This window comes from Drosophila elegans, unplaced genomic scaffold (assembly GCF_018152505.1).
Source record: "Drosophila elegans isolate 14027-0461.03 unplaced genomic scaffold, ASM1815250v1 contig_183, whole genome shotgun sequence".
Taxonomy (NCBI): domain Eukaryota; kingdom Metazoa; phylum Arthropoda; class Insecta; order Diptera; family Drosophilidae; genus Drosophila; species Drosophila elegans.
In genome coordinates, this window is record NW_024545550.1 from 11,140,944 (window position 1) to 11,167,670 (window position 26,727).

At 37.9% G+C, this 26,727-nt stretch overlaps 1 protein-coding gene across 5 annotated transcripts; it reads right to left on the minus strand.

The window, feature by feature from the left end:
- Nucleotides 1-26,436, minus strand: LOC108144600 (ion transport peptide). 5 transcript variants are annotated; one of them, XR_005976989.1, is made up of 5 exons: nucleotides 17,993-18,327; nucleotides 16,192-16,468; nucleotides 4,050-4,267; nucleotides 1,365-2,724; nucleotides 877-943 (listed from the first exon to the last, which is right to left on the minus strand). XR_005976989.1 is itself a non-coding variant. In XM_017269609.2 (3 exons), the coding sequence occupies exons 2-3, from the start codon at nucleotides 4,265-4,267 to the stop codon at nucleotides 835-837; spliced, it is 327 nt and encodes a 108-aa protein (XP_017125098.2). In that variant the 5' UTR covers nucleotides 9,095-9,117; the 3' UTR covers nucleotides 1-834. The 5 variants fall into 5 exon arrangements, 2 of the variants coding, with proteins under 2 accessions (XP_017125098.2, XP_017125096.1); XR_005976990.1 differs by lacking the exons at nucleotides 16,192-16,468; nucleotides 17,993-18,327 and adding an exon at nucleotides 26,352-26,436; XR_005976991.1 differs by lacking the exons at nucleotides 16,192-16,468; nucleotides 17,993-18,327 and adding an exon at nucleotides 22,275-23,308.
- Nucleotides 26,437-26,727: the final 291 nt, after the last annotated feature.

Below are 26,727 nucleotides of genomic sequence, written 5' to 3' on the forward strand. Positions count from 1 at the left end.
TCCTCTTGAAATATACAATCTTTATTTATACTTTACGACTAGATCCAAACAAGTTTAAATTAATTAATAGTTATGTAATCGTAGGGCATATGCAATAGTACACATAGAATCGAATCGAATTATGCCTTGTGGGGGTTTCCCGGATGTATTTTCGGTTCTATTGCCGGGGGTGCAAATGTGGGGAGGTGTGGAACGTAAAATTTATTGCCGTAACAAGTTAACTTAAGCTTACGAAATAAAAGAAATGTACAAAATAGTTAGGCGTTATAAATATGTATGTATAGAAATCTTTAAAAGAAAACAAAAATAATTTATTTACATCAGACATTTTGATTCTTGTTCGTTCGTTCGTTTGTTCTCTTATCGTTTGTTGGCTTTCTCTTTGTTCAATTTGCTCTTGTGCCAAGAACTGAAAGAAATTAGCATAATTCTCGTAGTTACTAAAACTAAAAGCTCCACGAGACTGTTTAACAAATCGATGTGCATGACAGAGAATAATACAAAATAAATAAAAACCAATTTTCACTTTCCGATATGCGGTGCGGATAAGTAACGTGTAATAGCTTAGTAATTGTTTTCATCATCATTATTTTTTTTTCAACATTTTTGATCTGCTTTCTCTTGTAGCTTAGTCGTTAGTTTAGTTATTTCTTTAAGTGGTACACATTCCTCGGGTCGATCGTTTCCTGGTTGCCATTGTTTCGTGCCGTGTTCTGCCACAGTTATCAATATTACGTAGTGTACTTTAGTTTATTTTAGTTAATAGTTTATAGTTTATAGAATTAAGTAGCTGCTCGTGCCAGTGACGGTTGCCAGAGCCCAGAAAATAGCAGTTTACTTTCGTCCCAGGGTATCGCGCCATTCGTTGTATTTGTCCATTTCCTCGTGTAGCTGAAGAGCCTCTATGCAGGCGTTGAAGAAGGGCGATCCAAAGCATTCTTGCCTGTTTTGAATAGATCGAATGGGGATTAGTAAGACTGATTTTAATTTACATTTTTCAATGAAGTTTGCTCAAAAACTGGAGCCAAAATGTCAAAAATTTCTTTGCATATACAACAAATTGCACAAGAAAATACAAAATGCTTAAACTTAGTTTTATCCAAATTTTTGTTTGAATAATATAGTACCAAAATTGGTTGACTATAATTTTCAAAAATTATTTTTAATCAAGTTTGCTCAAAAAAGAAAAAGCAAACTGGTCAAAAATTCGTAATTATTTATAAAGTACAAAAAGTATACATAAGAAAATGGTACACAATATTTATGCATATTTGGCTTGTGTGATTGACTGAAAGCCAAACAAAAAATTGCACAAAGTCAAAAATCAAATATTATTGAAAAAATAAAAATAAATAAAAACGTACCAAAACAAAAACGGTAAGCAGACGCTTTTAGTCGCGCCAGAAACGTGCGCAAATCGCCGGCTGCTGTCTGTCTGTCTGTCTCTTTCACCTCCTCTATAGCGGTCTCTTTCTCTGGCGGCTGTCTGTCTCTTTCGCCACCTCTATAGCGATCTCTTTCTGGGGTGTCTGGGTGTTTGGCGGCTCTGCGTCGCGCATTCGCATTCTAATTCTCATTTATCACAATTTTGATGCTCTCAAATAGCCAGCGAATGATTATCTTTTATTATTTTACATGGGGGCTTATAATCGTTATTGCCACATTTGTAATGCAGTCCTTTTTCGCGTGTTTTTACCAGGGGTTTTTGTTTGTGTCTTGCACAAATTGCGTTCTTGCGTTTTTTTTTTGTTTAACATTTAGTACGGGCGTTTACTGTAGTCGTAGTATGCGGGTAAATGTTAGGTTTAGCTTTAGATAGGTATATGTTATATATCCTCTTTTCGCCAACAGATTTACGCTAATAAGGGGTTTTATCTTTACAAAATAGCACAAAATTGTAAGTGTAATACATTTGCAAAATACTTTCGGTCTCATGTGCGGTGTGTGTGTGTGTGTGTGTGTGTGTGTGTGTTTGTTGTGTGTGTTTACAATGAAGTAGCTCTATATATTTTTGCCCTTGCGGGAAAATCGTGTAAAACGTTAATTTTAAATGCTGCTTTTACAATAGAATACAAAAATAAAAGTAATAATTTTACATTACATGGATTAAAAACAATGGATCTCGTTTTGTTTATTTTATATACACAACGCATAACGCAATAATAATAAAACAAGCTAAGAATACTTAAAAATAAATACTTCGGCTTCTATATGGGAGAGTTACGAGATCTGCGAAATCCGCATCATCATCATCATCATTATCATCAATCGCTAATCTCTCACTCGCCCATTGATTATGTTACTTACAACAAACGCATAACGTTCTCAATAAATTAATAAAAATAATTCGTTTTTAAAAAAACACATATATAGTAAAAACTGTAAGGCATACAGTAATAAATAAGTACGAATTAAATTTGGGCGTTTTAATATTTTAGATTTCTTTGTTCTGGCTCTGCATTTGTGGTTGGATTAGTTGGATTCCCATTCTCCATTCCACATCATTCGCAGCGTATTTTCAACTGTGTGTGTGTGTGTGTGTGTGTCTGGTTGTGTGTGTGTGAGGGGGAGGGGATTTAGAGTTATGTTTGCGGGCCCATGTTGAAGGATATGGGCGAACCATTCACTACTCTCAGAAAGTGCTGTAAGTTCGATATTTCCTCTTCGGGTATTAACAGCACTTTCAGGCATTCGCCAAACCATTTTGAATCAAAGCAGTCTTTCCTAAAATTAAACACGAAAATCATAATCAAACACAACGGTAATGGTAACTCAAAGTCGTTAAAGTAAAATACTAAATACATATGTAGGAAAATCAGGAAAATTAAGTCGTAAGCGGAAAGCGTAAACGAAAGCGGAAACGGAAGTGAAAAACGAAAGTGGCAGAAAGTATTTAGTCTAATGGTAAACGGGCTTGTGAAACGGATAGGGCGATCCATTGATCACTTTCAGATAGTGCTGCAGCTGCGAAATCTCTTCGTCGTCGATCAGCAGGACCTTCAGGCAGTCGCCGAAGGTCTCGTGGACGAAACAATTGGCCCTGCATCGAATAGACAAGAAACATAGATATAGGAGGTCGCACAGAGAAATCAGAATGAATCAGAATGGTCAGTAATGAATTATTTTTAGTATTGCAATAAAAATCTGAAATAAGTGCATTTCTCAAAAACCCCTGAATTGTTTATAGATTTTTTAGAATTTTTTGCAATAACTTATCAAAATATTTAATCTGAATCAACTGTCATTAATATGTATATATACAAATTATAAAGTTTTATAGCAAGTTCTTTAATTTTAATCGTGTCCACAAGATTCATGGTAAATCCAAATATTTGAATTTTGAAGTAAATACAATTTTCTTATTGGTTTAACCAATATATAATAATTACAATTTGAAGTTTTTTGTTTATTTTAAGTTGATATTTTGAAAAACAATGTTACATTCAAATATTACAATGTTTAATTTTACTTTGGGGTTTTTCTTTGGGTGTACTCTAGTAGTAACTTTAATTTTCATCGATTTAGTTATTTCTTAAATAAAAATATTAAGATTTTAAATTTTTTTTTATTTTTTTGGCCGTTGGTTTTAATATATGAAAATTTAACTAGAATAAAATGCAATTAAATCAATTTATTTAAAACATTTTAATATTAAATCAAGCAGTATTGCATCCTTGTGATTTAATATTTGAAGCTCAAAAAAGAGCTCGCAGATCAAAGAAAGATATGTAGAACAACAAATCAAAATTGGCAGCGTGGTCGGCTGTCGTTTTTCTCTGTGCGTGAAAGTCAAGGGGAAAGTAGCTGGCTAGCTGGCTGGGCGAGGAAAGAGCCCATAAAGTTTATAGAAATAAACGAAGGTCCCGCGAGAGCGTTTCCCGAGACCCCCGGCATTTGTGTCAGGGTCTGCCAGCACTTAAGATCATAATTCGACCGAATTAGCATATTTTTGGCCTTGCCTTGAACGCTGTAAGGGAATCTCTCTGCTCCGGCGATGAGTTAGTTAGTACATCTCCTAAAAAATGAGACCCCCCCAAAATGAGACTTACTTGCATAATCGGTGTATACTCGTCTCGCGGAACAACTGATAGCAGTCCTCGCAGATGCGGTCCAGTCGGAAGAACATGGTCTTGTTGAAGATGCCCTTGCACTCCAGATCGAAGAAATTGCTGCGCTTCGACAGATTGTGGTTGTGTGGCAAGGCGGCGAAGATTGGTATCAAGACGAGAAACAGCACCACCGAGATCTTTATGTTGCGGGAACACATCTGCAAAGGAGTGAGAAACCGGAAATGCATGTAAAAATAGATGCCTATTTATAGGTGCGATCAATTAACTGCCTGGGCAGATGGCCAGTTCGTTCGTTAACTGGGTAAGCAGATATGGGCCAAGCCAAGCTGGGCATCGCTTTGGGCAAACTTGCCGCCAAAGGACAGGGGCAGGGGCAGGGGCAGGGGCAAGGGCAGGTTAGCCAGGTGGCAATCAAGCTGCCGCTCTTGCTGCTGCTGCTGCCCCATCGTGGCAACTATATAAATAGACCTCGTCCGACAGAGCCGTCTGCCGTCTGGCTAAAAATAATCCCCCCCATCTCCAATCCCCAATCCCAATCCCCATCCCCATCCTCATCCTCCGATCGTCTGCCCAAAGGTGCAATTGCAATTGCAGTTGCTGTCGTTGCCGTTGCCGTTGCCGCAGACGATCTTATCGCAGGAGAACTCTATAAATAGCAGCGGCGATTTCAATGTTTATAGCATTATTTGCCATCTGTCGGCGGGGCTTAATTTTTGATGTAAGTTTGCCGCTTTGGCGGCTCAAAGGAGAGCCAATTTACGGGCGGACGGGCCCCCAAAAAACAATTGTATTTACTACATTCACACACACACATACACACACACACCCGTTTTTGTTTACTTTGCATATTTTATCAATTTGCGCGCCCGTTCGAAAATTACAGCATATATATATACAACATATCATATATACATTTTGTGGCATTCCAAACTATTGAATAATTTGATTAAAAGTGCAAATTTTTCCATTGCGCGTTGTGCCAATTGTTTGTTTGCACATGACATGTGTGAAATTCTTTCGACCCCCGTCTGAAAAATTGAAATGCTGAATGAAAACCAAAGCAGACACAACGACGTCGACTATTTTGAGAGCGAACAACAAAAAAAGGAACAAACGAATGAATATCAACAACATGAAAGTGAATTTGTAAAACAAATTTTGCGCTCTTGTGCCGATAATGATTTAAACACATATATTGCTTTAACGAGTTTTTTGTTTCGGCTGTCGAATCTGACTATCTGTGCGTTCTAAGATCTTTAGCAAATTTAGCAAATTGATTTTTTATTGCCTTGTTGATGCCTTCAATTAAGTTGAGCACATTTTTTCACTGATTTATGGCCATCGTATGGGAATTCGTGAAATGGGAATGGGGCATTGGGGACTGCGAATGCGAATGGGATTTCTTAGAAAGTTCATCAGTCGCTAGCCAATGGCCTAGGCAGAAATATATGCATGTTTATACCGTCTATAAAGGCGAATTTACGCCCCTAAAAGTATGCTCAAAAATGGTAATTATTTGATTTAAATCGAAATTGTTGGAAAAAGTATGAATAAATTAAAAAATTGTATGTTTCTTTAGATTTTATTTTGAAATTTAGTTAGCTTATTTATTTGTTTGTTTTATTTTTATAACTACGCCTAATCTTATTTTAAAAATATATAAAATGGAAGCAAATTTGGGGAATACCAACAAAATATATATGTCATTCCATCTGTTGTGCCATTTTATTACTTAGATTATATACAAAATATGTTATTGTTAATCTTTAAATGACTAAAGCTCCGTTCATAAGAAAACAATTTTGATAAATTATATTTTCTGAAGAATTTTATTTATAATTGAAAAAAATTTAAAAGAAATGCGTGTATATATTTCGTCTGTCGTCATAGTTAATAGCTACAATATTTAACTGAAGAATTAACCAAAATATTCATCAACGCTTCCATTAAAAAAAAAAAAATTAAAAATTTTAGTTATTTACCGCAAGCAAATATTGAAAATATAAATATATCTAAAAATGAAAGCGTTTAACCCATTGAAAATGATTGTGGTATAATGTTTTTCCATTGTTTATTTCTGTTTATGACTTGGAAAATGTAAAATTTAAAATTATCAAAAGAATTTGATAAAAACCAATACCTATTTTTGCTACCAACCACTTAATAACGTTTTCTTTTTTGTATAAAAAGTGTTATTGGCATCTGGACTTCCACCACGTGTGTGGGCGACACCGGGCCACCGCATCGAAAAGTGCAAGTTATGGCCGAATGGGGAACCCAAGCCCAATGATGCCACATAGTGTTCGTTTCGTCAGAGATCTCCCCACGATGTCCCAGTGCAAAGTGCAGCAGCTTGCGGACGAGCGATTCGATTCGATTCGAGTTTCCCCGATGGATTCGGCTTTGGCTTAAGCATCAGCATCTGGTGATAATTGGCTTCGAGTTGCACGATTTATGGCATCATCGTTCGCTGCAGGCGGCTATTTTTAACGCTCTTTTTTTGCCGGCCGCATGAATGCCATAATTGATATGCGAAACGCGTCAAAGATAATGTAACATGGTCTCTTTTCAAGGGGGGAGCATTATGTTCAACAGGGCAAGGGAAAGTTGAAGGAGAAGTTGAATGAATTGATCCGTCGATCGAATGGCGTCATCATCGTGAAAAGGAGCCAACGAACGCCGTCGTCGCTTTAATCGATCTTCGATCTGTAGTACATATGTACATATATACCATAAAGCATCTTCGATCATCATTATCATCGACATGTGCTGGCAATTTGTTTGCATTTTACTTTTGATTAGCTGCCAATTGATTTTATTTGTCGGCCGGCGCTTTGTATCAATTTAAGTCGCGAGCGTGTCGTACATACAAGTCATCCCATTATTCGAATTCCAGCCACTATCTATTTGTCCACATGCTCTATATGCTATATACGTACGTATACGTATACGTATTTTTATTCGGTTTCGTACCACTGAATCATTGGAGCGAGTCGCACGCACGCCTCTCAATTGCCATCTTGCTAATGTTGTTGTTGATTGCCGTCTGATTGTACACTATTCAACTTTGATTTGATTGCTGTATTCGCAGATGATTTTATTGCTGCCAGGCGACATTGAATGAAGTCATGAGCCAAAAATAATTATGCCAATTATGACACAAAAACGGATTGTGAATTCTTTTTTGCGCAATAGTTTATAATTATTGTTATGCTCAGGGAATAATTGGGCAAGGGGTATGCTTGATTTATAGGAAAATGAAATCGAAGATATCACAAAGCTTTATAACAGTTCATTTTAAAAATCAGGACTTAAATAGAAAACACGATTAATATAAACCTATTTATTTCTACTTAGAGTTCTTCTGACTTAATCTCTTCAAATGGTAATATTTATATTTGTTTAACCTTGGGTCCCTTAAATTATATATTTATAAATAGCAATCTAATTAACTCTACTTGGAGTTCATCTGACTTAATGTCATTAAATGGCAATATTTATCTTTGTTAAACCTTGAGTCCCTTAAATTAAATATTTATAAATATTAAAAGAGTTCAAATAATGGTGAAAACTATTTGTCTATTTAGTGTCCCACTTTCATTAATCAAATAAATGTTCTTTTCCAATTTCCCAAACCTAATAAATCAAAAGGCATTTCAAGGTCGACTCCCTAAAGCTTGATCCCCTTTTTATAACGCCCACCCGGAGCTGTCACGAAATGCGCTATTTATAGAACACATGGCTGGTTCAAGTCCAGCGATTCCTTATCAGTTCCCCTTAAATTCGTCTCGGTATGTGGAAAATATTATCTATCTCACGATATATATCATCGGGCATTATGTGGATTATAAAGCGGCACCGAAGCGACTGCAAAACTGTGCATTCTATATGCCAGATATACCTGATTGCGATATGTGTGTGTACCAGTACTATATAGTACTGCTACCATATATCTTAACGCTTGGCTACGCAAGCATGGCAAACCGAAAGCCAAAACATAAAACACAGGCCCTCTTCGGTTTTTGTGTTGCTCTTTTTTTTTCTGTTTGTTGTACATCGCAACTAAAAAGTGCTTAGACACGCAAAAACAACACCACTGGTAGCGGACAAAAACAACAACGAGAAGCATATATAAACATTCATGGCGAGACTGCTTGGTACCAGCAACTATATGCTAAACTGGCACAACGGCAACACTTGCTGCGCCTGCGCGAATCACTAAATGCCGCTGTTAATTTGATGGACATGCCGGAGTCTCGTAGTCGAGTCTCCTCTCCCCATCTGCAATTTGCATGATATGTGTCTTCGATTAATATTCATTTATTCATGAAATCTCTGGGTATGCTAAACAGGAAAGGCCGAGTGGAAAACCAAATCTTGCAGCAGGCAGGCCGCTTGAAACCCGTGTGCACTGGAGAAAACGCTTCCTAAATCTCTTGGAAATCTCACCTAACACATTTCGCAAATCATCCGAATAAATATTCACTTGCATCACATGATTATATCACATTCGTATTATTTTTTGCTTAGATATATGAATAAATAGGAGATGTGTTTACTGCAGAGATAAGATGAAACTGTTTGTTTACCTAGGTTTAGAAATACGATGCATCAGTTTTTTGGATTTTGATAGAACTTGAGAAAGCTATTAATTCAATTGTTTTTGGATTTTAAACAAATTGCCAAAAAAAACTTAATCGGAATTATTCTTTAATTATTTAAAGCAAAGCAAATTTACATTTCTTTTGTCTTAGAAAACAGTTCTGTTTAGTAAATACATTTTAAATTTTTATGTTAAAAATGTATAATTTCAAGAGCAATAAACGTATCATTCTGCAATTAATTTATATAGTCTTAAAGACATTTCCCACAGGCACAAGTTGAACTCGTGCGCAGTGCAACAGACACACTTTTTGTGACAGGTTCGGGTTCTCTTGAATAATTCATTACTTGCAAACGATTCATTGTGGGACCTGAGCTAATTTGGTTTAATTTCCGAACAATTTTACATCCTCCCCACTCACAGTAAATGCCGCCAATGCAGCGATTCTATGGCTTCCATTCGCGGGCATGGCTCAGAGTCAATTGATCTGAATATATATCCAATTGATATTATTGAGATTAATGGCGAATGGTCGTGTTTCGCAATAGATCTTTGGCGTCTGCCAAAAGGCAATTGGCCGCGCACTTCGAGTGCCGCTCGTTTTGGTTAAGTCTTGGATAAACAATCGCGATGTTTAGACAGCGATGACAAAAGTCAGTCGGCAAACAGCACGAGATATTCAAACCGAAAAAAAAGACAAATAAAAACCCAAATAAAAAAGAAAAGTAACACAGAAACGAGAACGACGCGCGAGCAATCAACTTTTGTTGGCAACACAAAAATAAAACTGAAGATCGCGAACGGCTGTTGAGGTTGCATGGCGATGGCGATGGCGATGGCTATTGCTACCGCTTTGCTTATCAGGCGGGCCCACACAGATACACACGCACACACCGAAACGAAAAGAAGGCGACGACAGCGAGTCTGGCGCAGTCGGCGAAAAAGTATCTGAGTATCTGAGAGATCGTCGCTACGCTGCTGAAAAGAGAGCGAATAGCGGCGACTGGCTGTGGAACAACCAGGCGTATACGTGATGTGAATGCCTATCATTTGAGCCGCACAAAACAAGTGGAGTTGGCCGTTAAAAAAAAAAAAACCACTTGTCCTGGCACGCTCATAGAATATCTAATTACCATTATTAAACTAGTTTGGACCCGCCCAGGTTTTCCCCCTCTGTCTCTCCCACCCCTCTCGCATCCATTGGAAAAGTGAATTAATCAGCCATAAAACAAGTGAGACTGCTACTTAATTTTCCACCTTGCCCTGGGCGAATGGAAATTTCAACCGATTCTATCTGGTTAACAAAATGAGTGACTAAGCTGTTCAAGTTAATTGTCATAAGTGAAGTAATTTCCGCCAGTTCTATGAATAAATTGCCCACAAGTAGTTTATTGTTTTTATGACGCCTTTAAGTCTAGATAATGAAATGGTTTAAATAAATACATGGAATTCATTGCATACATTTGGGAGATTTCAGGGAGCTATTACTGTGATTGCTTCATAAATCAGTTTACAACAAAATATATAATTACCCTCAATCTTTGTTCTTCAATATTTGCAGGAATTTCTAGTTAATTAAGTTAAGTTAATTAAGCACCTAAGATCATATTGATTTTAAGTCATTGTCCATCAAATACAAACAGCATCATATCTAATTATCTAATCAGATAATTATCTTTAATTTTACTCACAAGAACCATTATCTTTTTTAGCTTTTTCTATTTACTTATTTTCTATACAAGCCTATCAGCTTTTTTTTATCTTTTTTCTAATTTGTTATTATTTATTATATGATTCCTTTTTTCTGCAAACTCTTTCATAAGAAAATATCCATTTTCATGATTAACTTAGAATTATAACTTAGTATTATAACTAAACTTAGAAATTAAACGAATTAATAGAATTTAAAATTTTACAAAATTTAATTTTAACTACCTTAGTCATATTGTGTATTTATGCGGTTTCTATATTCAAGGTAAATTTTGTAGTTTTATGAAAAAATCAACAAGTTAAAGAATTTAGTTTTTAAAATTTATGACAAAATTTAGCATTTTATCAGATTTATTTAAGGAAATTAAAAAAAACTTCACATCAATTATTTCTAATGTGTTTTGATAATTTCAAGCATTTTTGTGCCAACCCTTTAGTTAACGAATGGAATTTGAATAATTTGTATATCCCGCATCACTCATACGCCATGTTGCACTGGCCCACCAATTAATCTGCCAGATCTGCAACCATTTTTTGTCTGCCGCTCCAACGTAATAGCAATCACATGCGATCGAGAAATGCAGCCGCTTGCCGCTTGCCGCTGGCCATATTGTATTTGTATGTAGTATCTGCTGCTGCTGCTGCTGCTGCTGCTGACGTTGTCGCGCGATTTTGCCAGCCAGTTGGGCGACCGACGACCATTTGGCACAAACAAACTGACAAACTCGGACTCACATAGATACTCGCACTCAGCAGCACTCACACACGACAATTGGCTTTTTATTAGTTTAATTGAAAGCAAAACAATTTAGCATGGCGAACTGGTTTCAGCTCGTTTTCCAAATGCACGCCAAATTATCATACTCGACTCGGAGGGGGTTTGTTTTTGTTTTTTCTTTTTTATTTTTTGTATCTTTGTATTTGCAACAAGACGGCCAACTTGAGTCGAAGTTTGAGTCGGAATTTGTATCTTGTACCCGAATGTGAGGCAGATGTTGGGGCAGCGGCGCACAGAAGCGTGTCACACGTTTCGCTCTCACAAATATTTACTTATATGCATTGAATTCGTGTATAAATAAACAAGTCCATTGAGGAAATTATTTGCAAAATATTCTGAGAGGGCGGGAGAGGGGCAAATAAAAGTGCAAAAATGTGCAAGCTGATCGCCTTTTTGCTGATTGTGCCAATTTTGCAGTGTTTTTGTTGCTGGTTGCGGCGCGATGAACGCTTTGTTTTAAATAAAATCGAAAAGCTTATAAATCACATAATTAAGTTTTGCCCCTTCGAATCGGACTCGATCGGAGTGTTATGGCTACGTGAATCGTATTAATGAAACGTAACCCAGCGGGTGTTGAGCTCTCGATAGGGCCATTACGCCCCGCAGCTGGACGTCTCATTTGAAAAATCGAAATCTGAAAAGGAGGGAAAGCGGTAAGGGGATCACCGATCACCGGTCGACAATCATGAGGATGATGATGATGATGATGATGGCAAGGTGTGGTTTATTTTCGGTCGCCGGCGATCGCGAAATTCGCGGAATCCTCACTCACTCAGAATCACACTTAAGCTGATTAAAAGTAAACGCCTTCTTTAAGTCACAATCAAGGGGTTTAAGTTGGAAATAGAATATAGAAGTGAAAGCGTTTGAAAGTCTCAAGAATTAACAATCAGGGGGCTTAACATAAAAGGAAAATATTAAAATGAAGGTGTTTTAAATTAAAAGAATTATTTAATTGCGGGGATTGACAATCAAGGAAGATTTTAAAGTGCTTAACTTGAAAAATTTTACATAGAAATGGAAGTGCTGGAAAGCTTGGACAATAATTAACTGTCAAAAATAAATTTAAGCGGATCATCTAAGAAAGAGAAAACATTGTTAGTCCCATAAATTATATTATTATTATGGCAAGCAAAAGTGAATGTGACTGTATCTACTTAAAACTTTTCAATAGGATGTTAAGGGTTTTCAAAATGTATTTGAAATATAAGTGTAGTTTAACCTCCGAAATAATTCCTTTATCAGCTTTTTAGAGACATAAAGTAAACTTAATTAACGATACTTAATTTCAAAAGAATATATGTAAAAAAAAATCTTTTGTTGTCATTGTTAGGCCCAAAATTATTTCAAATTTTGTTTCGCGTATTAGTGTGATTGCCAATTTCGCTAAACGTGGCGGCAATTAACAGAACCAAAATACACCCCAAAATATTTGAAATATTCCAAAGTGACGACCTATATTTGAGATTTTTCTTAAAGATTTTGGCAAATACAAGTGTTCACAATAACCATGCCGCGAATGTCAAGTCGCGCCAGCCAAAACGGAAATGAGTCATTGGCAAAGTGCGAGGCAATCACGATCAAAGAACCAATTACAATGAACGGCCATTGAACGATCGGGTGTGAATAAAAACGTAAAAAAAGAAGCAGCAGATAGCAACAGCAGTATAAGCTGGCTATAACCAATGAGTGCAGTGCCTGACACACAGATATAGCCAATACAATCGCTCGTGCATTCCAAGAATTCGAGAAATGCCCCAAACGGAGTGATGCACAGCAAAAAATAAAGGACTAAATATATCAAATATCAAAAAAAGCTTATTTATATACAAGGATCTTTCCAACATTTATTTCTATTTTAAGACAGAAGTGGTAAACCCAGAGAAAAAACATGGCAAATTTAAATATGTTCACTTTGAATTAAATATTTATGGTACTGATTTTGCCCAGAGAGCTGTTTTGTTTAAATCAAAGGGTTACACAGTGTTTTTTAATTTATTTAAAAGTACGACTACATTTTGAAAAACAATGTTACATTCAAACATATTTACTGTGCCGTTTATCTCTGTGTGTAACAATACATATACATACATATTACATATTATTATAGATATTATCTTTGAAATTTAAAAAGTTGAAACATAATGATTATTAAACTAGTCTCTGTAAATGTGGGATTAATATTAATTTTCCTGTGTGAAAATCGTTTAGCTTGCTTTATTTTGTCTTTTTTTACATTCCATTCGGGTGCTTGGCTTGGTTTTTCCATTGGCCAATTCTCTTGGTCTAATAAGGTCACCTACAACTCCAAGCCGCCGCAACAACTATTCCGATCGCAATTGCAATTGCAATTGCAATTGTCGTACGGCCAAGGACGGAAGAAATGTGCGCGAGGAGATCGGGCGAGTCGAGTTGACGTCAATTAAATTGGCTAAATGCCTGAAACTAGTTTTAGCCCGCTCCCCAAGTCGATTACATGACACAAAATCAATCATTAACATTTGTATATCGCAGACATAGACGTATGTGGTACGTATTTGGTAACCTGTCGTTGGTCTCCAACTTTTTAACTTCGACGGGCCCCCGTTTTCAGCCGCCTTTGTATTTATTGTATTTCACTGATGTTTTGGTTTTGGTTTTTGTTTTTGCTTTTGCTTTTATTGCTGTTGTTGTTTTGGCTGCCGCTGTTATTATTGTTATTGTTTATCGTGAAGTTTTAATGACGTTTTGTCAATTTGTTGTTTAATTTTCATGGCTTATTACAGCATTTCATTTGCCTGCTGACATAAGAACCCATTAATAATTTAACGATCAGATCATTTGTTAATAACAGCAACAGCGGCAGCGTCAACTAATTGATTCGTTCAGCATAAATTGATAATAATTATATGTGAAGATATGTGGATTTTATGGCTGGTTAGGAGTTAGCGGGGCATGGCCATAAAACGCGAAATTAATTTTATTTGCAGACAAGCCATAAAACTTGACGGTTGCATCAGCCAATTTCAATGTGAATTGCGGGCCATGATTAAAAGTAATTTCCAAGCACAGCAGCTCCTATACTCCAAATTCTTTGAATTACTGTTGAGTCATTGGTGGTAAAGATAAATATAGCAATAAGATAAGGCAACACGAGATGAGTAAATGATAAAGTTGTGTTGAAAGAGTGTAAGTTGTTTTTGATATCATTTATAAGTGCTGTGACTAAGTGTGTTAAAGGAGATTTCTCCAAATGGGATTCCCTTTTCGCTCATTCACTTTAAGGTGTCTTCTAAATAAATTTTTGTTTGTAAATATAAAATCCTTAATATAGCTTTGCTTAGCAAAAACCCAGTTAAGTCCCACATAAATAAACAATCGAAGAGGCAAACAAACTAACCGCCAGCAACAGCGTTTTGGGGCATTGAACTGCAGAAAATAAGCCAAACGACAAGTCGGGAACAGTTGGCAGATGTTATAAGGCGCACAAACATACAATTATACGCAAGCATCGCCAAGTGTATGTATATACTTGTACTCGTACTCGTACTCGTACTCTTACTCGCATGCATGCTAAAAGCATATGCATATTATATATTGTATGATATATGGGCAATGACTGTGGCGCAGGAGAAGCGGTCTCTTGAGTTGCCAACATCAAAGTCGCGTATCTGCGAAATACATTTGTATCTGGACTCTGGTCGTGGTATCTTCTGCCACACATTAACCCCGAAGAGAGGCGCACACGCCTCCATTTGAGTGCGCCGCAATTGCTTTTCAATTAGCCAGAGTTGCGGAGGAGGATCTGTGGGATCTGTGGGATATCTGGGATGCGACTTAGGTGGCGCGTGGCTGTGATTTATCGCAGAATTCAATTAGAGCCACTTCAGACTCTGGCCAGCGGCAAAAGGCGAAGGTCAGCCCATTGACCGTTGACCAATAAAATGTGAGGTAAAGGAGAAAAATTGCGCTTTCAATAGAGCTTTAATAAAAAGAGATGAAATTCGAAGCCATTTAACAGAAAGTTGGCAATAAAAATTGTTGCTAAATAATTCATTTTTCCCTATATTTTCTTATGCACTTATAATCCATAGAAAAGAAAAGGTTTTTAAGAAGATATTGTTTTTTAAATGGATATAAAAGAAATCTATTAATTTAACAAATAATCCAGTTTCCTAAAAGATGCAGTAAATAAATTAAATGGTCTAATTGCTCGCAATAAATATTTGCAAACAAAAAAGTTAATGACCACTTTAAATCAGCAAATTTTCTAAAGCAATGTGTTTTTCTTATAATTTCTAATTTTCTTTAAAAAAAAACAGAGTTTACATCAAATAGGGATTAAAGATTAATTTGCTCAAACTTTACTTCCTAACTAATAAGCATTCGAGGCTAAACGTTTTTAATTATAAGTAGGTTTAGCTATTAAGTTGAAAGCTTAAGACCAAATTTCCGGATTTAAAATTTCAAATTGCTTTGTAACGGGAGAAAAACTCGGCTTAACAATGTCACAACGTTTCCAAGAATTCTTTATACTATACTCTAGGTCTGGACTATGATCTCTTGCAGTACCAATTGTAAAATCGATTCTTTGATTTGCCAGCCCGTCAGACTTGTCAATTGACCTGAATGTCTCCATTAAATTTTCCCTTCAATTGGGAGCTGCTGTTGCAGCTCAATTTTTTCCACTTGCTGTCCGATTCTGCACTTTAACTTAAACTTTAACAAGAACCGCCAACAGTCATCGGCTGCTGTGGGGAAAGCAACTTCGTCATGGTGCTCATCATCCGCCTTCTGGATCATGATCTCCGCAGCGATCGAGAGTCTTTTCAAGTTCATTAACATGACACGGTCCCATCAGCAGCGATTCCATTCCCCCTTCCCCTCTCCATGCCTTTCCTGAACTTGAAAAGTGCACTTCCCCTCCCCCATCGAGCCACGCCCCCATTCGAAAGAAGGCCCTTTGTTGGGACAACATGTTGTTTGTATTAAGTACGATATATATAGAGTGTTGATGGCAATTCTTATGGCCCGACCAGATTGATACTCACATTTAGTGACAGCTTCTTCATAGCGAACGATTTGTGTCTGTTGCTGTTTCTGTGGTTTGTTGGTTTGTTTGCTCTCTTTTTGTTTTGAGAGAATGAAGTCGTTTGTTTGCGTTTCTAATTATTGTATAATGTCGAAACAAAATGTTTGCTTAAGTACTTTTGTTTGCTGTTTAAGTACTTGGTGTAACACAGTTTGGTTTTATTGTTTGCCTTATTCGGGTTTCTTAGTTTTTAAGTTGTTTGGCCGCAGTTGTTTTTGCTTTTATTTGTGGATTATCTAAAATTGAAATGAATTCGTTAGCTCTGCTTTCCCACGAACTTGGATATGTTTTCTTCGATTGACAGCGTCTAATTTGATTTTAATCACTCTTCTGTTTGTCTTATGCAATTTGGATTAGTGATGGCAGCTTAAGCAAAAGATTGACAGCAATCACCAATCAAAGTATCGCGGTTTGACGACTAAATTTGCCTTTAAAAAATATATTTTTTTTTTGTGTTCATATTCCTTATAAGTCCATATGTAAACTGGCATGATCACTGATTGTCATTTATTGTTATTAATGTTGCTGCTGCCGCAGTCGTTGATTAAAATCATTTATATGCATCGACGATGAACGGGTTGCCGCTGCAGCAGCAAAAACGGCAGCAAAATCAGCAGCAGGGCCCAAGTTGCTACTGCTGATGTTGATTTATTTAGCCGGTCCGAGTCCGAGTCTGAGTCCGAGTCCGATCGCTTCGCTGGCTGCATTTAAAATGTCGGAAGTGTTTGCACGCAAAAAATAAATACAGCCACATATAAAACACACATCATACCAGAAAATGTGTGTGCTGTGTTGTGTTGTGTTGTGCTGCGTTGTGTTTCTCAGCATAAATAAAATATATATTTCCTGTTGCACACGCACTATTAAAGCGATGGCAGCAATAGACGCCGGCGATTAAATGCGAGATTTCGAGGAAATAATTCCCCAGTCAGCAGTCGACAGTCAGCAGTCGGCATTTAGCAGTCAGCAGGGCCTTAAATTTCGAGCTCCGAATGCCAGTCCCTAGGGATTGGGATTGTATGGGTGTATGCGTCCATGCGTCCATACGTCCATACGTCCAAGCGTCCACTTATGACATCATCGCCGGATCAATATCGGTCGAATATCAACGAAAGTTGTTCTGGTCGCTTGACAACACCAACACCACATACCCCCACATACACCACACAAAAAACACACAGAATGAAATGGAACAAAAAAGGCTGACCAGCATGAAAAGAAGCAATAACCAAAAGAAACTCAGATTGCTGTTGCTGGTGTTGCTGTTGCTGTTGCTGCTCCTGCTGCTGCTGCAAGGTGGCAACATCATGCGAAAAGGGCAACAAGGCAGTGGTGATATGATGGCCATAACCAGCAGGTAGTTTTAGCTACCCGCTTTTCAGTCTTCTGGCAATTCGGTCAACTGACGCAGACAAAGATTACAGATTACAGATTACAGAATACGGATTGCAGCACAATTGGTATTTGTTATTGGACATTGGACAGGTTGGGTAAGAAAAAACAAAGCATGCCCTGCATTTACAAACGCATTAAGCTTATAATTGTTATTTAATGTTTCCTCTTTTTTTTTGGTTGGTTGGTTGGTTGGTTGGTCCCCCAGTACTTTTCCACATTCGATCGGGATTTGTGCCATTTGTGATTTTTTTATTTTCGCTTAAATTCGCTTGATGTTAATTGCTGCCAATCTTGAAAGCTGCTCCAAGTTCGAGTTGTATGTTTTTTTGTTTATAATTAAACGTTTAACGTTTAATGTTTATTACATTTTCGTAATTCTGTTTGTTGCTTTCGGGCGAGGGAAACTTTGCGTTTCGTTCGATTTTTAGTGCTGGGCACCGACCGGCACGAGATTGCGGGGTTACAGGTTATAGGTTGCGGTTTGCACCGGGTTGCAGGTGACCTTTGCCAAGCGATTTTCTTGGCTCTTTCACTCGCGCGCTTGCGTTTGGTAAGACTGTAAAGACACTTGTTGGCTTGGTTTCTTTTTATTATTTCGGGCACACACTTTTTGCTTTAATATTCTTCGATATATGGAAACAGAAAAACCGAAACCGGAGTATCTCAACTTGGCTGCGATGCTTACTTGTTGCTTCGCGTTTAAGGACTACGTCGCAACTCGGCGGTAACATTGTATTTTAAGTGAGCGGACCGCTGCGCAGTCAGCGTCTCTGTCGGCGGCGTCGTCGGCAGTGCTCTCGCAGCGATTGAGACTGTATCTGTATCTGTATTCGTATCTGTATCCGTATCTGTGTGGCGTGCTGCTCTTGGGCGATCCAACTTGTTGCCGCAACATGTTGCCGCAACACGGCGATCTCATAGATACAGAGACTCTTTCTACTCGCTTTTCTCTCTCTATCTCTATCTCTCTCCCTCATTTTAAGCCACTTGTTTTTGCCGGTCTAACTGTTCTTGGGTCTGTAGGGTTTCCCCGTTTTATATACAATACCTTATTGCTAATCAATGCAATTATCAATAGCGGTAATTGCAGAGCAATCTCTATTGTTTTGCGCGGGAATGGGAAAATCGTCGGCCAAAGATCACATGTAAACGATGACGAGGCTTTTTTACCAACAAGCCGGAACTACCACTATGCGAGCATGACCTAAAAATAGGTCCTGAGAGCATAGTTTTCATACCTTTGTGTAGGGTAAAATGCATCTTTTAAATTAAGACTTCGTTGAAAACATTTAAAAGGGAATTCTTCAAAAATAGACCTCAATTTAAACATAATACAATAGTTCATAATATAATAGTTAAAAAAATGAAATGACAGAAATATTTAAGTGAACCTAATCAAATTGCAACCACTTTAAGTTTCGCAAAAATATTTTACAAGTTTTACATTGAATAATACTCTTGTTTTATACAACTTTTACCTTTTATTTTAAATCAGATAGAATATTGGCTCAAAAACATGTTTTCAGTAAGCATATTATAGTTGCTTTTAAGCGATCTGATTAAGCAACTTACAAATACTATGAGACCTTAGAGAACAGAATCCCCCAAGAGGGGTGTTAATCAATTTGATAATATTAAGCTACCTTGTTAAAGTTGCGTAGATCGACTGTGCGTCACTTGTCTGCCCATTGCGATTGCAATTTTTTGTTGATTAATACATCATGCAGGCGTACCTTTTCACCCCGCTGGACATTCCCAGTCCCACAATTGTTGTTAATAAACAGAACCGAATACAATTAATGACCAATTTTGGTCATTGCCGTATCGGGTTGGATATTGCAGCACAATTAGCATAAATCGATGTGGGGTTTTGGGGTCAGAGGGGTACTTTACACGTATTTATTCTGGATGACTCAGTTTACCTAGATGAACTGGAATTTGAACAAATGGAAAAAAACCGATCAATGGAAAAATATTATCCAACGGCGTTCTGTGACAGTTACAGTCTCTTATGTAACAGGATTAGAAGTTTTTGCTTATATTATGATGATCATTCTTGGTAAGGGAAGGTCATTAAAGAAGTTGTCTATCCGGTTTCGCAATTAAAGTGTAATTGAGTATTATTGTTACTACAGCGTGGGCCCAAATAACTGTCGCACTTTTTCAAAGCTTCGGCACTCTTAAACAAGTGCTTCTATTCTTTTTGTTTTTTCATTTCTTCTTTCTTTATCTTATTTCGTAACTAACGGGGTTTATTGCTGATAAGATCAGTGCAAGTTAGAATTTTGGCGACGATGGAAGCAAAACGGGAGCTAGTGCAAAACTTGCATTTGCAAGGAAAAAAAACAAGTGAAATTGTGAAGTTGCTAAAAAATCTCAATGTGAATAGGCGATTTGTTCAGCGCACTGTGGCTCGATTGAAGGCAACTGGAAGTGTTGATATAGCCAAAAAAACTGGTCGGAAAAGAAGTGTTAGAACCCCTAAAATAATAAAGAATGTGCGTGAAAGAATTAGGCGAAATTGTGCGAGGTCAGCTCGAAAACTAGCCAATGAGCTGAATGTGAGCCGCAAAACAATTAGAAACATCATAAAAGATGACTTGGGACTGAAACCTTACAAAAAAAAAGAATTCATGGTCTGACAGAACGTCAAAAAAAATGCGACAGGAAAGAAGTGGGCAGTTACTTCGGCGGCACGCAGGTTGCAATACTGTGTTTTCTGATGAAAAGTTGTTCATATTGCAAAAAAGCCTGAACCCGCAGAATGATCGGGTGTATGCAGCAAGTATGGAGGATATTTCAACAGAAAAAATTGCTGTTGAGAGATTCCAAAACACAACGTCTGTCATGGTTTGGGGGGCCATATCTGAAAAAGGTAAGTTACCCCTTCTTTTTATCGATAAAGGCGTGAAAATCAATGCCAAATATTATTTGGATGAAGTGCTTGTGGGCCATTTTTATCCCCATGCATCAAAGCTGTTCGGGAATAAGCCATTTTGCTTCCAGCAAGACTCTGCTCCGGCTCATAAGGCCAAAACTGTTCAGCACTGGTGCAAAGATAACATTCCATGTTTCATGGCTGTTGATGAGTGGCCTCCATCGTCACCAGATCTAAATCCTTTAGACTTCTGCATATGGGGTTACATGCTGGATAGACTAAAGGATTTAAAAAAGATGAATTTGGAAAAGTTTAAGCGACACTTGACAAAAATTTGGAATGAAATTCCTGATGATGTGGTGCGTGCCGCTTGCAATAGTTTTAAGAAACGTTTGAAGCTCGCCCGAAAATACAAAGGGGAAAGATTAGAACTTAAGTCTTAGTAATGTAAGCTATATTAATATATATTAAATAAATAATATTTGTTACTTAAAATATCTCATGGTTTGTTTTTTATTTCAAAAATTAAGTGCGACAGTTATTTGGGCCCACCCTGTAGTTATAGAGTCAAATACATAGTATTAGTGTCTTTCAATGCTCCGAATAGTATGCAATAAGAAATGTCACATAAATTAGACGATAAGTAATGACTCTATTAAAAGATATTAAAATAAATACAATATTAGTATGAATAATGATAAAACCATTTTAATTAACAGATATCTGCAAAGCCTAACAAGTTCAAAAGGCTCAGAAAATAAAATCAAGATGAAACGCCAATTAATTGAAACAGATTAAATATAATGAATAAATAAAAGGATTTTACAAAAGATACTTAAGTTACGCTAGCTTAATCAAACAACACAATTTTACATAAGTAATTTAATACAACAATTTCATTCAACAGATATTAAAACCAATTTTATTAAAAAGATTAAAGAGTTTCCCACACGCAAGAGCTGATCAATTGGGATGTGAATATATAGGCGCTGTGGCAAAGCGACACTTACTCACACACACAAACGAACATAATGGGGCACCCATTACAGATTTAAATAACGGAACCGGAATCTTGACTTATATGTATAAATGTAAGTACCTACTTACTTGGGCTTTAGCTGCAGCATAACCGAATTTATGATAAGTAAAAATATATTTTTCCCGAAAGCGTCACACACTTAAACTACTGACCTTGTAACAATTTCTTTTTACACGAATTTGTGCCCCTCATTTAAGATATGAATTTAGTCGGAAACGTAATGCAGGGCCAGGGACAGGGCCGCAGACTATTTACGAATTCACTGTACTTGGTCGCCACAGTGTTATTAACCTCCAAGTGGGCCAGACCCGCCTTCCGAACAAAAGCTGAACTTGTAAAAAGGGTGTGACACCGCTAAATGCGAATGCAAACAATCAACAAACGAACAAATTCGCGAATGTCGATCACAGTTCACTGAGCGAAAACTCCATTGAAATCCCAAAAGATGGTCCTGTCCTTAAGATTGCTTGGAAATCATTATTTATCAATGCTCTAATAAACTGCGAAGATATCCTTTCAATACACAAGTAATTGTTTTAGAATTATTTTATTTAGGATAAAATAACCAGCTCAAGCGGCAACATATAACAATTTGTATTGGAAGTTTATAAAGGTCTTGAAATCGCTTTGAAAAAACAATAAAATTTTGAAGTCGAACCTCTGGATTATTACACTCGAACCCAATTTTTCAGAGTGTTGAAATGCGAAATGGTATTTTAGCTGGTCTTACCTTAGGCGCTTGATTCGGGTTTGGTGCGGGGTTTTCTGTGGACTGGGCCACCCAAACTTTCGGATGTTTATCGCTGATATTCTGGTGGGTTCTGCGGGGATCTTTGGATTTTCAGGGGGGCTTGGGAATTGTAGTTGTTGTGGGGCACAAACGAGTTTGTTTACTTCCCTTTTTTTTTTTTGGTTCGAAGCGAACTTTTTTATGCCCGCAGCGATTCTCTGGTACTCGAGTTTATCGCCATTTTGTGTGGATTTTGGTTAGGTCTTTGTGTTTGTTGGGTGTCCGCTGATAACGCGTCACAGGGGGCGTCATAAGGGGGCGTGCCCAGAGCGAACTTTTTGATTGCTGCTGCTTCCACTTCATTCGCTCCACACTCCGTGGCTCCCCTTTCGCATTTTCTTACGGTTCACACGCGACACTCTCTGCTTTCTGCTTTCCACTCTCCACTCTCACTCTCTTTCGCCCACCGATTCGTATTCGTGCGTGGTGAAAGAGCAAAGCAAAACTGGCGATAATCGCAGCAATGAATGGAAATGAATGTGAATTGTCGCTTGTTTGTTTGTTTGTTTGTTGTTGCTGTTGTTGTTGTTGTTGTTGTTGCTGGCGGTAACTGATCTACACGCATTGGAAAGAGAGCTGGCCCACTCCCACACTCTCGCTTCCTCCCTCTCACTCTCTTTTAGTGACATTCAGTGCCAGGAGGAACTTGCACACTCACACACACGCACAGGGGGTATCTTTGTAAATATATTTCCACATAATTGACACTCCACATCGATGTTACAATTACAACTGCACTGCAAACTTGCAACGTCAGCGCAATTTCACGTTCGCACTCATTACTCACACATGCATACTATCTGTATTTGCGTATTTATTTAGCTCACATATGTATATATATATTTAAGCTCAAAATATTTGCGTATCTGCTGGATAGCTATATCTATAGCTACAGCCAAGGCAACGTACGCGATCGCGGCACAAGGATTTTCCGGCGAAACCAAAGTAAAAAGAAAAACCCCAAACGGCATGAGAAGCGAAAGCAGACTAACTGCAAACATGAAATGTCAAAATGCTGGGGACCGTTCTGCTATGCACACCATCACACATACACGCACACCAGACCACACGAACATCATGTGAGGGGACGAGGGAGGAGCGAAAAGTTTGCCAAAAGTTACACAGTCAAAATTTATTCTGCCAAAAGTTACACTGCCGAAGGTAACTCTGCCAAAATTGACACCGACTAGGTTAGGACTTGTTAATTAGGACGTGGGTTTTTAACAATGTCTTTCCCAATTTGCAATATTACTTTAAAATGTTAACGATATTTGATAATATGCAATTATATGAAAAATCAAATTATAGTATTAGATTTTAATCCAAATAAATCCTTATCGCAGCATTCTTTCAGGAGTCTTTGTAAGTGATTACAAACCACTAGTAATTGTGTCAATGGTTTGTAACAGTTTAAAAATAATTGAATTGAAAACTCAAAGATCACCCCTCGCTGGATATATGGAACGCTTATTGCTCGAAAGAGCACGCATGTGCCAGCGGTTTGATTCGCTTTTCGTTTCGTTTTCGAGTGTGTGTGTGTTTGTGAGACAATGCGGCCCCAAATCTTGCCCACCCACCCCACTGTCCCACCACCCCCCTCGATCATCCCGTCCACCCCTGAAAAGAGAAGACAAGCGCCTCTAAGGGGTCTTTAGACGAACAAAGGAAGTGGCTCGAGGGTGATAAGTCTACATGCATATCCATATCCATATTCACAGCTACTTCCAGCGGAGAGTCATGGTCGTTGTTTATCGGGTTATCGGGGTAATTGGCCCCCATTCGCCTGCATTCGCTGCCAAATCGACGCCTCTGTCCACTGACTTTAGCTTACCGTGTCACAAACGCACACATGCGCACGTTCGCTAATTGAAATTGAAGCATGTAACTGTAAGTCGGGCTCTCGCAAGGAAAACGTGAGCATAAGCCGCTCTCTATCTTTCAGTGGAGAGCGGCTCCTCCCACCTTGGAAAGAGCAAAAGAAGAATGGCTGGGAAGTTTGAGTTCGAGTTGCTTGAAAATGCGATGTAAGGAGTGTGTAAAAAGTTTGCGGCGCAAATAATTGCCCATTTCCGTTCTGTCCCACTGTTTGTTTCTCCGACTTTCTGTTTTTCCGTCCGTTTTCCCCAGCACCCGCAGAAGTTAATAAATTAGACTCAATTACAGACAAACTTCGAAAAGTCGACCACACACTTTCGAATTCTATAAGCTCAAAATTTGCACCTTTGCATTCCAGAATTTAGAGTACTAAAATAAGTTGTATATCTTTCACTTAAAATAACTTGAGTAAAAAAAAATTGAAGACATAACAATAAAATGAATTTAAATAGAAATCGTTAAATAAATAAGGGCTAGATATATAAATTTAGTTTTAAAATATACGCTTCTCAAATATTTTAAAAATACAATTTTTGTTGGATACAATAAACCATTGGGAAGTATAGTTTAAGGTATTCTTAACAGTAAACCCTATTCAAAAGCTACAATTACAAACTATTTATTTTAAACCCTGTTTTTAAAATCAAATAATGTAGATAAGGCCTCTAAATCGAATCGAAATTGTGTTTTTAATGGTAGTTGGACTGTAAAAATAGCTGCGATTGAAAGCAGTATGGACAGACAATGTAGGCTTGTTAACAATTAGATTTATGAGCATACTGCGCTCACGCCTGGCCCCCGGCTCATATATCATGCATTTCTTATATTTATTGCATATTCAAGTTTTGCATGCAATAAAAATATTACGTATACGTCAGCGGAGTGTCAACAAACTGGTAATGTGGCACAAGTGTGATTCAATAAGCCGGGTGGAGGGTGTTGTGGCCGCCAGGTGCGATCAGAATTTAGTACGTGTCTGGGGTTTGTGGAGTTACATATGTGGTCCGTCCGGACAAGGTTATATAACCACCCATAAAATCGCACAGCCATAAGAAATATGAAATAAGAAACGCTGCACCGCCGGACAGAGTTGACTTGACTTGACTTTGACCGGTCGGTCAATTTAGCTGCAGTTGAGCGGGCTAATTGCCGCTTTCAGATCTAAATGAGCGGCGCACACGCAAATGATGGAATATACACACGGCTACGGGCACTTGAGCGGCACAGGCACACACATTGTAAGGAAATGCCGCCAGCCGGGCAGGCAGGCAGGCAAAAGATTTTAAGATTTGAAGATCCGAGATTCCAAATTCGCGACTCGGGGGCACTTTCTCAGAGCCTCGCAAAGGTCAAAGCGAAAACGATCTGCAGATGTATCTCGGTTCGTGACTCTGACTCGTGATGGGCACTTAGGAAATCCAGATATAACCGATGCCATTTAGAGAGACGCGCCGCAACATAAATAGCAATTCCAAAGCCAAACAATTTTCAATTGCCAAATGCCCGAGACGCGGTGGCTTTTCCTCTCTCTCACTCGATGTGCCGCCAACGCCGCCAAACTCGTTTCCACTGTAATTGAAACTAAATCTATTTTTAGATCCAGTCCCCAGCCAGACGCCAGCTCAGAAAATATTGCCAAAGCCGCCAATCGACCACAAGCGATCAATCGATCGATGGGTTTATGTGTCTTATTGGGTTTTGAGACCCACACAGAACAAGAGTGTGATATTTGCTAGGATAGTTGAACAGCTATCTCCATTACATAAACAGTGTAAAAACTATAAACCTATCATTAGAGTTTTTATTTTGGGACTAAGGCTTGCCTGGCAAATAAATTTGTTTTTTTTTTTTAATTTAATGGCACACAACTTTAAGGAGATTTTATAATAATTTATTTTTTTAGCTCTAATTTCCAGAGTTATGAAAACTGTTTCCCCATTTTTCATTTGTCAAAGCGACTTTATATTGAAAGCGTTCAATTGGGTTTTTATATTTCTGACGGATACCCTCCAAAAACTGATATTCTGAAATTTTAAACCAGGGAAGCTTAATAGTTTACAAGGAATCCTCTAGATTTATTTTAATTCTAGCTTTTTTAAATCCCTTCCTTTAGGCTTAAGACGATCTTAATTCCGTACTCACCATTCTGAGGGCCCTTTCGTTGGGTTAACGGATTAGCGGAATGAACTGAGTATGGATTCTCCGACGAGACTAGCACAAAACTCTGTCGATGCCAAAATGTTTGCGAAACTTCTGGCCAAGTGGCTTTTATACGCCGCTCGCATTCAGCGGATGCGGATGCAAGGGCTTGGGGTTGGTGGTTCGGCTTGATGGTGGTGGTAGTGGTGGTGCCAATGGTTTTGCATAATGCGCGGTTAGTATTGGCTGATTACAAAGAGCCCCGAGACAACTCAAACTGAAGTCAAGCCAAGAAAAGCGTATAAATTATACGATTGTGGCCCCTTCAGAATGTCTGTTCTGGTCATATGATTATGATTACGTTGATTAAAACGCGCTC